This window comes from Ostrea edulis, chromosome 1 (genome assembly GCF_947568905.1).
Source record: "Ostrea edulis chromosome 1, xbOstEdul1.1, whole genome shotgun sequence".
Taxonomy (NCBI): domain Eukaryota; kingdom Metazoa; phylum Mollusca; class Bivalvia; order Ostreida; family Ostreidae; genus Ostrea; species Ostrea edulis.
In genome coordinates, this window is record NC_079164.1 from 29,605,781 (window position 1) to 29,618,077 (window position 12,297).

The 12,297-nt window shown below is 34.7% G+C and overlaps 1 protein-coding gene and 1 long non-coding RNA gene across 8 annotated transcripts in view; one reads left to right on the forward strand and one right to left on the reverse strand.

Annotated features, from left to right (window-relative positions):
• The window catches only part of LOC125663934 (beta-hexosaminidase subunit beta-like), a 58,341-nt gene extending 48,311 nt beyond the window's left edge, over window positions 1–10,030 (forward strand). For 5 of the 7 annotated variants that reach the window (XM_048896383.2, XM_048896385.2, XM_048896384.2 and 2 more), the window contains 4 exons: window positions 112–202; window positions 1,025–1,129; window positions 1,782–1,956; window positions 5,047–10,030. In XM_048896383.2, coding sequence (XP_048752340.1) covers window positions 112–202; window positions 1,025–1,129; window positions 1,782–1,956; window positions 5,047–5,304 — 629 coding nt within the window. In that variant the 3' untranslated portion in view covers window positions 5,305–10,030. The remainder of the gene's footprint in view (window positions 1–111; window positions 203–1,024; window positions 1,130–1,781; window positions 1,957–5,046) is intronic. The other 2 variants (XM_048896386.2, XM_056164225.1) reach the window with 1 other exon arrangement.
• On the reverse strand, window positions 2,769–5,138 carry LOC125663943 (uncharacterized). Its single transcript, XR_007365679.2, has 3 exons — window positions 5,001–5,138; window positions 3,800–3,871; window positions 2,769–3,141 (listed from the first exon to the last, which is right to left on the reverse strand). It is a non-coding gene; the product is annotated as an uncharacterized LOC125663943 (long non-coding RNA).
• Window positions 10,031–12,297: the final 2,267 nt, after the last annotated feature.

Genomic DNA, 12,297 nt, shown 5'->3' on the forward strand with positions numbered 1-12,297 from the left:
CAATAGCTGCTAAAATAAACAAGTTATCAATAATTTTCACAATCTCAATGAATTGCCACACTTTCATTTTACAAAGGTAACCAGAATCATGCTTTTCTGTCTGTTTGCCAGGCTACCAAATTGATGAGAAGAAAGTTTTGGGTGGTGAGGCTGCGTTATGGGCAGAGTACATTGATAATGAGAATCTGATGACTACACTGTGGTAAGACTCATTGATGGAATGATTCAGGGGTGTCCATAGAAATATTCCGTGTTCAGGAAAGACAATGTGTTATATACGTGTATCGTCAAATAATTATATTTACTCTGCCAAAGTTTTTGTCTTTGATATCTTTACAAATTGTAATGATTGACATTCCCCCACGAACATGCTACAGTTGTAAATAATGTGCGTATGAATACAGAACTACTTGATAGATATCGTACGTCCATTTTAATAACTGGAAATGCTGATAGTAATGAAAAAGTAGAATGTATAAATATAAGAAATGTATTTCATTTTTGAAAAGAGGATGTGACCTGCAGTGCTTCATGCTAGCATACTTATTATGAAGCGCAAACGCACTTCCTGAATTATGCGGGCGTGAAGCGTCGCAGTTCATACCCTGATGAATCTTCAAAAATGAAATCTATTTCTTTAAAAGGAGGAATGCTACACCAGAGAAATTTGACATAGATGAGAAATGGAGGATATGTACAACAATATTTTTAAGTCAAAAACTTTCCAATTTACTTGATTTAGTCAAAAAATGCAGTTTTAGTAGAAAGCAAATTTAAAATCCCTGTTGGTCTCGAACCCATGATCTACAGTTCTGCAGTCGCCTTGCTAACCTACTGAGCTACTCAGCTTGGCAATGAAATTGGAAATGAATAGAGAATTATTGCTGATATTTATATTTTCATCCATGTTTTAAAAGGAAGTCAGCCATTAAGACAATGTATAGTACCTCCTTAAATAAATTTTAAAGAAGAATAGTTGAAAACAGTCTCATTTTATTACAGTTGCTTTTGTTTTTAAATACAGGCCACGTGCTTCAGCTGCAGCAGAGAGATTATGGAGCAGTAAAGACCTGCGTGACGTGGAGGCAGCAGGTCGACGGCTACAGGAACATCGCTGTCGCATGCTCAGGTTAGCTCAGTAACACTGAAAATGATTGACTAGATTGTATGACATCAAGGAAAGAAAATCCATAATGCATTGTCAGGGTACTGTTTGGTTGCCAGAAAGAAGTTAGAGCTCTTTTAATGTTCATCCCTCAAGTAAAGTCTCTTATATCTCAGAACCATGAGGTTTGGTTTCATCAATTTGAATCCTTACCATGTGGTTTCTTTGCAGTTCCACTTTTAAAGCTTTCTTTTGGTGATAGAAATCTTATATGCCAGATTAAAATTTTGGAAAACAAACTACGTGCTTGCAAGTACATCATTTGTAGTACATTATGGGTCTGAAAAAAAATATAGTCTCTTGTCCACGGTTAGCATGACATGGGCATGGAATCTAGTTTATCATCTCTTGTCTTGTGTTAGCTTGGTACAGGCATGGAACCTAGTGTGACTTATAAAGTTTTTGAGGGCTGAACTTGATTAGGGTCAAAACTTTTGAGGGCTGTATTTGCAAATGGCCAAAAACTTCCAGCAACCAATTTTTTTTTTACTGTAATTCACCTGATATTGTATGTTTTTCAGGCTGTATAGCCCTTTATCTTGATATGAAGTAGATTATATCAAGTGAATATAGCTGCATTGCAATCTGTTCTTACACTATATTTAATCTGTTTCAGTCGTGGATTGGCTGTTGGACAGATCAGTGGACCAGATTACTGTCTGAGACGGGGCCATCGCAGAGATGGGGATCGGGCTCACAACTGCACCGGTGATCGCTGTAACCTGGTACAGATCGAAAAGTTTAATTTTCATGTTCAGCAGCGCGGCCGCAGTATGGCCGAATGCAACCAAGTAAGACCTGAGTAACATTGCACATGCACTATGTCTGTTCTTGGTGTGCTAGTAGTCCATTACTGCATGTAATCTGTTACTTGAGGACTAACTTTAGAGGGCATAGAGAGAAAAACTCTGACACAGTCCTTTAATACCTATAGCTGTCTGATTTATTAACCCATGGTAGATGATAGTTGGGAGGGTCTATATTAGTTCTTCTCACTAATTTGCTTACTGCATGTTAAGAAACATGTACTGTTATGAACACACACATCTTGGATATGAAACTGATGGTGATGGCAGGCTATGCTTTATCTCACGACAGTTGTTCACGGCGGATGATCTTTATCCTTAATTGCAGAATAGCTAATACTAATGATACTAACGAGTAAGAGTATACTAATAATCATAGTTCTTTTTTTGTAAACTAATCTAAAATTTGGGAATACATTTTGAAAATAAAATGATTCAATGTGAAATCCCTGTATCATTGATGTCAAGAATAGGCTGACATATACCACAACATTCTGAGATACATAAAACTTTGATGTTATCCCGCCACAATAAAGTTGCAGCAGATATATAGTAACTGGCTCATGTGCTTGTGCATCCAGCATGTGCATCCAGGGTGTGCTTGTGCATCCAGCAAGTGCTTGTGCATCCAGCATGTGCTGGTACATCCAGCATGTGCTTGTGTATCCACCATGTGCTTGTGTATCCACCATGTGCTTGTGCATCCAGCATATGTATTCAGTAAGATGTTGTAAACACCATATACAGAGTACCTTTTAGTTTTAGTCTCATATTTGCTACAAATATGACATAAGGGAGAAGATGGTGACTGATTTATTTTTAGAAATACCTATTGATATCTGTGCCACAATAACTAGGTTAAGGTTGCATTAAATGGATAGAGTGATGTTGTCGACACCTTCAAACGATACAATCCACAAAGATGGCTGGTAGCAAGATGAAGATCTGTGTTGATTTCTGGATCAAAATTATTTAGTATAACAATATTTTTGATACCATTTAAAGTGTATCTTGTGGTGTCTGGATAGTGTAGTGTTGAACCCACTCACTTCTCACGGCTGCTACCCAAGTTCCATCCTCTGGATCAACAGTGGTTGTATGTGAGAGGGTATTGTGGTCATCCACTCAAAGAGTTTCCTCCCACATCAATGACCTCTTTGCACCAATATCCTAGTCAATGAGAAACATTACATGTAATTAAGATGAAGAACTTGTTTGTTAATTTTCATGAAGTAAATATAAAGTTTAAATGTAAATCTGATGGATTTCAGTTTCAAAATTGCAATAGAGATGACTGATGAGGAGAGAAAGATGATTGATTTCGGGATCAAAAGGTCAAGGTCACAGTCAATAATTGAAGATGGCAATAGGTGTGGACACTTTAGAAAGAATTCCATGTGGTCTTTCAGTTTCATACTTGCTACTTATATTGTAGGAGGACGAGAGGAGATGCCTGTATATTATTGAGTTTAAAAGGTCATAGATGAAGGTCATGGACATTAATTGAACAAAGCAATGCTGAAGACATAATAAGAAGTACAATGAAACATGGTTACAGTGAACATGCTTATAATGAATTCACACTTACAGTGAAACATGGTTACAGCAAACATGCAGATAATGAATTCACACTTACAGTGAAACATGGTTACAGCAAACATGCTTATAATGAATTCACGCTTACAGTGAAAGATGGTTACAGTGAACACACTTATAATGAATTCACACTTACAGTGAAACATGGTTACATCAAACATGCTTATAATGAATTCACACTTACAGTGAAACATGGTTACAGCAAACATGCTTATAATGAATTCACACTTACAGTGAAAGATGGTTACAGCAAACGTATCTGAGTTCTCTCTTCCACCAATAAAAACTGGGCGCCACCAGATAACTGAAAAATTGTTGAGTGTGGTGGAAAACAGCAAAATAAACAATATGTCCAGCCATGTGAACGCTTAGTGAAATTTATACACTTATGCAAATTATTGCAATTGTCCATAAAACATTGCATTATTTTCTTTAAAATTGCATCATGTCCTATATTTGATGGGGCAATGACTTTCTGCTGTGTCAATAGGCTCAAATATTATCTTGAATAGCATTTAAACAAGAAATTGCAAAAGTTAAAGGTACATATTAAGGAAATACCTGTCTCCTTTTTTGTTTGCAAAATACATATATTCCTACTGAACATACTGATATGCAACATGACTTTGTTCGCTACATGTCAAAATGCTGCAAACCTTACCTTAATACTGATTTACACACACTTTACATTTACACACTAGGAGTAAATTTTTGCATTTTAGTAAAATTTACACCTATTGGTAAATGAAGGCATGTGAAGGTAGACAATGTGATTATGTAAATGTAATAATGTTTACATAATTACAATGATATGATAATACAGTATAGTGATAACAGGTGTGATAACTAAGATGTAATTGTTATGTAATTATATAAACGTTATAACAGACATGTAATGACGTAAATGTAATAATGTAATTAAGGAAATATGATGATGTGACTGTAATAATATAAATGTAATAACATAATTGTAATGATGTATAAATGTAACTGTGATAATGTAACTGTACTGATGTGACTGTAATAATATGATATCAGGCAGATGTACAGTATTTTGAAGGCCAGAGCATGTTAAAATGATCAAAACATTTGTAGTATAGGAGAAGGAATGCAAGCGACAGTATTTTTTTAACACCCCTCATACATGGAATACTATTCATTCTAATTAGTGTAAAAACAAATCTTGGTAATATATGTCGGATATAAAATTTTAAATATAGATTGAGTATAAATCATGATTGAAACTACACATAGACTTTCCTCATGTCTAAATTATTGAAGACTTTTGCTGAGATTTAAATTAATATTTTCATATTTCATCATCCTACTAAAATAAATGTAATGGGATCCAATGATCCTGTCCACTGTAATCGATTATGTCATAAGTTTCAGCGTTTTAGATTTCATTGTTTTGCTTAGTGTATGATGTATACCATTCTTCACAATTTCTGACATAGATTTGCATTTGGTGTGTTTCAGATGCTGGTCCAGGGAGGCAGCGTTGTATCCGCTTTACTTCTGATTCTAGTGCTGGGGGCCATCTTTTTCAGCCTCAAGATGAGTGGATCTCGAATTGTCCAGATGAAAGTCTGTCGAAATCGCAGCATCTTTCTCTCCTTCATCCTGCTGATCGTCATCTACTTCATGTGTTACACCTCCCTCTGGATGCAGGTTCAGGAGTTCAAAGGCTCATTTGAAAAGAGAATCAAGTCATATTCAGATCACAGTTACAGTTGAAGTGTTCGGTCACTATCATTGTTTTATTTTTTTATTTGTATTTTTTCCCCTGTTGTTTTTGTGTTGGATGTGAATTTTTAACTTGTGAATTGATTTATTTTCTTACATATTTTATTTGGGAACAGTTTTAAATGTAGAAAATTACTGGAGGTTTTGGTTTGAAAAAGAAAAAAAAAAGCTTAAAATTGATTGGTCAGAATTTAATTGTGTAAATGATTTTAAACCTGAAGCAATACTTATCATGATGCTGAATTGGGGATGAAAACTTGGCATGGGGTATGCATGTTGATGGAAATATTTATTGTGTGATATCATGTGTGTTTATGTATTGATTCACTGTGCAAGTTAATGTAGAGAAAAAATGTTCGAACTTCATTTTTAGTGAAGAGATTGTTGTAGATCAATTTTGTGTTTGTGAAGAGTCTTTAAATTTTATCCAATATAAATAGTGTGCTTATGAGTGACTTAAGTAGATTGTATAATGTAAAATGACCCAAGAGTAGTGTTTTAAAGGATAAAATGTAATGTAAAATGTAGAGAAAAAGCAAATATAAGTCAATATACTTTTACTGAGAGAAACTGTCACCTAAACGTTGTTAGGTCAAGCTACTAGACAGTCTCCATGTAGGTTGTCATTTGAAACAAGTTGCACTGCATAGTTTTTGAACCCGACAAACTTAACAATGAGGTGTCGCATTTATTAGATTTAAGTGTTATAAGTATCATTTCCTGCTCTATGTAGGATTGATGATATATCTGAATACATTTATTTTGCTTTAAGGAAACATGTGACGTTTCACAGTAACACATAATTTTTCGTGACATTTGCATTCTATCTCGTTTCTAGAAAAATATTTGGAATCATGTGTTTGGAGTTAGCATATTTTGATAGTTCCTGGTTGTTTGCAAGTAAAAATGTAAAGTCAGCTCTTATGTATTACAGTAAGTTGTATAAATGGACATTAGGAAGAAAATCTTAGGAACAATTGGGTTTTGAGCCCAGGACCTTTACATTACTAGTCAGGTGATCTAACCACTGAACTACCCAGGCCAGTATACAAAGTATTGTAATATTACTACAATATAAAAGTTAAACCTATTTCGAAAATCATACAAAAGCTTTTCATATAGAGGAGATGAAAAAATTATTTTAGAGAAAATGTCAGAAGCGTCGCATGTGTCCTTAAAAAACAAAGCAAATAAATTTGGCAGCAAAGTGTCATCAGTATAGCAAACCAAATAAAACTGGCATTCCATTAGATGACTTGGTTTGGCTCTTGTAAATACTGCTCGTGTAGGATTAGGGTTCATTGTTCAGTCCCTCCATTTTGTTTATGAATCTACCTCTGCCATCCACTGGACATGTTACCTTAATGAGATACAATGAACTTAACACAGGCCACCAATCAGCACTTAGCTGTTTTAAATCAGAACTTCAGCAGAAGTTTATAAAGGAGAATGAGCAATTGTTACATCAGTAAGAACAAGGTACGGTTGTATACATAAAAAGGCCCAAAAAAAATTCTCTCTATAAAATGTGTCTGGAATAAACCTTAATCAGCGTTTTAAGAAAGTAAAATAAATGCCAGATATACTATGTCAACAAAATCAGAATGATAGTTTTAAATGGATAGCATTATGACATCATGAATAAGACATTTCCCGCCTCTTTCTCAAAATAAGCCCGAAAACTGTCAAATGTCATACAAATTATTGCTCAGGAAAAGATGTGCGCATTTGTCGAGCAAAATGAAAATGATATATATTGTGTAATATTTTGAGATGAAAAACATGCTTCAATATGAATTTGCTCGACGCATGCGCTGTATGTTTTCTAAAAGGAAAACCACCTGAATTTGTGGATATTTTCATTGAAAATGGCATTTTTGCAATTTTATGCCAACTTCAAGCTCTCGTCATATGACACAAATCATTTTGCTGATCAAACTGAGTGAATTTTGGGTTTGCTAAACTATTCCTTAATTGAATGCCAGGATTTGAGCTCCAAGTGAAATCATCAATATTTTGGGCCAGATAACTGTAGAAACTGTACCTACTTCTTTGATATAAGTTTATTGGAGAAAACCATTTTTATAAACCTTTAGTCCGGAACTTTTCTAATAAGGTTTCTAGATTATAATTTCTAATTTATTAATGCATGCTATTTTTTTTAAGTGAAGTAATACATGTATCATCTTTTTCTTTCATACTGAATCTCTCATTATCAGCGGGTTATTGTTTATCTTTAGAGAGTCTAGGGTGAACTATGTTAAACTGTATTTTGGGAGGTTGGGGGTAGGGGTTCTAAGTAAAAAAAAAAACATGATTATTTTGTTTTGTGATACAGAATTCATATCAGATTCATTATTTATACTGCTGTAAATATTATTAAGCCAAAGCAGATGTAATATCAAGCTAAATTTTGAACTTAGCCAGAGCACCATGTATCTGCTTTTCACGAGATACCTGTATACATTTTTTCCTCAGAATTGATCAGGTTGTACCAATTCGAAAGGTGTAAAGAAAAATGTTGGCATGATTTTTCTTTTTTGGAAAGAAAATTAAAACAGAATTCATTTTTGTACACATTTTGTTAGAAACAGATGGATGGTAGCTCTGGGACATCTTACATGAACTTCCTTTCCTGGAAGGTTCCTTTACACAACTTCTGTGAAGTGCAATAGTCTCCTAAAAACTTCCTACTATGTCTGACTTGGTAAGAATGAAAGTCAATGTATGTACTTTTTTTATGTGTAGATGTCCTTCCGTGCTTCTTAATAGGATTTTGTTTTTAACATGTCATTCCAATTTGTTTTTTTTATCTCTTCCAAAGATTGTAAGATATCTATCTGTTCTGTTTTAATCAAAGTGATTTGTAATAAGTTAGTATTTGCCATTGGCTTTACTGTAGGGTAAATCATCTTGTTGAACCACATTTAGTAGTCTTTAAAATTTTTAATTTTTGTGCTTCTTCTCTGGGAGGGGAGGGGTGGGGTGGGGGGTGGTGAAAATTTATGTTTCCACTTGTAGCATTGACTAGGGTGTTCGTTTCGTGTGTCTTTACATCCATAGTCCAAAGTTACAGCTTATGAAGTCACTCTTGTGTTTTAGCAGTACATTTCACTGATTTTCTACTCTACATAGACATTGAAATTCCTACCACATGAGTGGATAGATTTCAGTTGTGCATCATGAAATGACTTGAGTTTTGGCTGAAATATAGAATTGACATACGAATATTGAATCTCCCAGTCGCGGTTTATTTGGGTGGTGTGTATTATGAAATCCTTGTGCTGTTTTACTCTGTAAATCATGTGTAACTTTTCCGATTTCTTTACAAAAATTTATGATGTCTGTATATTTTTCTGTAATTCATGATCCACAAAGCATTTGGTTTGTTTTTGAAATTTATACTTCATAATTGATTGATTTTGGCATTTTTTGACAATTGTTCTGCCAGCATTATAAAAAGTTTCTTGAATTAGCAAACCTTTGTTTTAAAGTCAAGGTGACTTGTTTACTATTAGATGACCCATAGTTTATAAACATATCCTACATTTTTGAATTGTAAATTCCCATTGTTGCAAACTGTCAGCTGATTTGTGGGTCATATTAATCAGTTTCTTAACGGTCAGGGATTTATACAGAAGATAAATTACAATACTGAAAGTTGCCATCAGTATGAAAAGTTCACAAAGCTGTGGTTGCTATTTATAGGCTTTACAGTCAATGTGTTCATTGTGTTTTGTACCGTGAAGTTCTGTAGACCAGTAGTTGTACCGTTTTATTAAATGCATAATACTAGGATGGAAACCCAGCAGACCGTTACATACCATCAAAATTCTTGTTAATCACCCACTGGCAGGAACAATTTTTTATCCCATCTACTTTTCAGAATAAAGATGGCGAGTTCTAAATTTCATGATAGACCTCTGAATTAAGTGAGAAGTTGATACTCTGTGCATGCAATTAGGAAATTGACATGTCGGATGGAAGTTGAAAAATTAGCACTGGGTTTGTAGATGCACTTTTTAATCAGCTGGTTCATGAACTACAAAGTGTCCATTTTACGTATATTTTTTCCCCACAGCAAAACATTTATTGGAATATTAATCTATATTTGGAATAAAAACTTTATTTAAATGAACCATGTTTTATGACAAAGTTTACAGATTTAAGGTTGTTGTTTTTTTTAAAAAATTGTTTATTGTGTAATTTATACACCCAAGTATTTTTTAAAGTTGCCCACAAAAAGTGCACACAGACCAGACCAAAAAATGGGTGTTTTATATAGTGATACAATAATGTTAATCTTTAATAAGAATCAAGTAGTTCATGGAGAATTTTGATGATGTATATGTCCATTGTGCAATGCCATGTAAATATAGGGACAAAAGTGCTTCCCAGATTGGTTCTACACATGATTGCACAATAACATACTTGTTCTTTGTTGTAGAATAAATTATTTATCTATTTGGATCCCAGTAGGAGATGTGTAGATAATATATGATTGAAGTAGACTAACAGAGAGTTTTTTTTATATAAGATTTTTCCATATTTTCTGTAAGTTGGTTGTTTCATAGTGTAAAATTGTTGTTGTTCTGGTGGTAGATAACTTTGTACATAAATTGTTTGAGGATGAGAGAGATCATTATATCTGTTGTTAGATGGAGAGTATGTCACAGACTGTCAGAAATAAATGTTGCCAATAAATGACTTTCTATGCTGTTGTGTTAGGTTTTTTTTAGATTTAGGACCCTCCATCAAGCATTGGTACCAGATTAGCAAGGACTGAATGGGGGCTGGTTATACAGTAAAACATATTTATAGCAAAGTGCTGGGGATCAACAATTTTGATTTGTAACGAATGTAATTCATGATATCCCATAAGTTCACAATATGTTTTAAAACTGCAGGGAATTAAAATCACTTTGGTCTAAACATGAATTCATTATAAGCATGTTTGCTGTATCCATGTTTTACTGTATTAGGGACAGAGTTGACAGGAGAATTATAGAATACTTCATTCTAAAGATCCGGCGCACTCAAGTTAACCACCAATGACCGGCAACACACTCGATTGTGAATTGGAATGTAGCAGTGCATGCATCCCGCTGGGTGAGCCAGAATAATTTGATAAGCGCAGGTAGCTTCAAGATTGTGTCCTTGGAGACGGTAGTATCGAGAGTGGCTTATTCTAAGACCTAATGCTTTTCACACTGGTGAAATAAAGTGTTGGTCTTTCTACCCCAAATAATAACTATATGATAGAAAGAAAACATTTTCATTGCTGTACTTTAGCCGAGTTGCTCGATTCTTAACGCATCGCCAGGTATACTTGGCTTAGTTGGATTTTATGAGAATCAAGTATGCTATTGGAGAGAGCACAAAGAATTGTGTCTCCCCTTCCCAGAAGGGGGATAGTGTTTCCGTGTGAATTCTTCCACTTCTCATAAAAAGTTTGTCCAGGCCAAAACTTTTTTGTCCTTTGATGTTTGATATGTGGGTAAAGCATGATAAGACATTAATGTGTCCCCTGCCATTTTTGATGACCTTTGACCTATTATGTAAAGGTCAAATAATAGAATTTTTTGGGCTAGGCCTTTGATATTTGGTATGATGATATACTGTGATAAGACAGTGTGTTGCATGCCATTTTTGATAACCTTTTATGTAAGGGTCAAATGATAAAAATTTTGGGACATTTTTTTTGTCCAGACCATAACTTTTTAGCTCACCTGAGCTAAAAGCTCAAGTAAGCTTTTTCCGATCGCCTGTTGTCCATCTAAACTTTCTACATTTTCGACTTCTTCTCCAGAACCACTGGGCCAATTATAACCAAACTTGACCAAAAGCATCCTTGGGTGAAGGGCTTTCAAGTTTGTTCAAATGAAGAGCCATGCCCCCTTTAAAGGAGAGATAATCATAAAAATGCAAAAATAGGGTGGGGAGATTTACATGAAAGCTTCCTGACATAGTGCAGATTCAAGTTTTTAGAATCATGGCCCCCGGGGTTAGGATGGGGCCACAATAGGGGATAAAATTGTTACATACAAATATATAGGGAAAATCTTTAAAAGTCTTCCTCTTAAGAACCACTGAGCCAGAAAAGCTGAGATGTACAAGAAAGCTTCCTGACATAGTGCAGATTCAAGTTTGTTAAACTCATGGGGCCAGGATGGGGCCACAATAGGGGATCAAAGTTTTACATACTAATATATAGAAACAAATCTTCTCAAGAACCATTGGGCCAAAGAAGTTTACATTTGCACGAAAGCTTCCTGACATGGTGCAGATTCAAGTTTGTGAAAATCATGGTCCCTGGGGTTAAGATGGGGCCACAATGGGAAATCAAAGTATTACATACAAATACATAGGGAAAATCTTCTGAAAAATCACTGTACCAGAAAAGTTTACATTTACATGAAAGCTTCCTGACATAGTGCAGATTCAAGTTTGTAAGATTCATGATGCCCAGGAGTAGGTTGGGACCACAATAGGGATGGAAGTTTTACATGCGAATATATAGGGAAAATCTTTAAATATGGCCCAAGGTGACTCAGGTAAGCGATGTGGTCCATGGGCCTCTTGTTTGTCTTTTTAAATTGACCTTTGTATATCTGGTATGTGGGTATACCATAAGACATTGTGTCAAGTGCCATGGGTTTTTTTAAACCTTGACCTTTTATGAAAAGACTATCACAAAATAGAATTTTTAGGGGATTTGAATATTCACCTGAATAACCTTGCTCTTAATGAGGAAATGACATGTAAGTTTGGGGTGTTATAATTTAGGCTAAAAGAAGGTTAAACAGTTTTCCAGATGTTTTTTTTTTTGGTTATGGATACAGGTATTGCACTGAAACCTAACCAAAACCTTCTCAGAGAATTACAGATTCAGGACTAAAAGTAGATCAAATATATTCCTGGACTTTTTCTCGTGGATACAGATATTGCACTGAAATTTTGTCATCACTGTCTGACTGGCATATG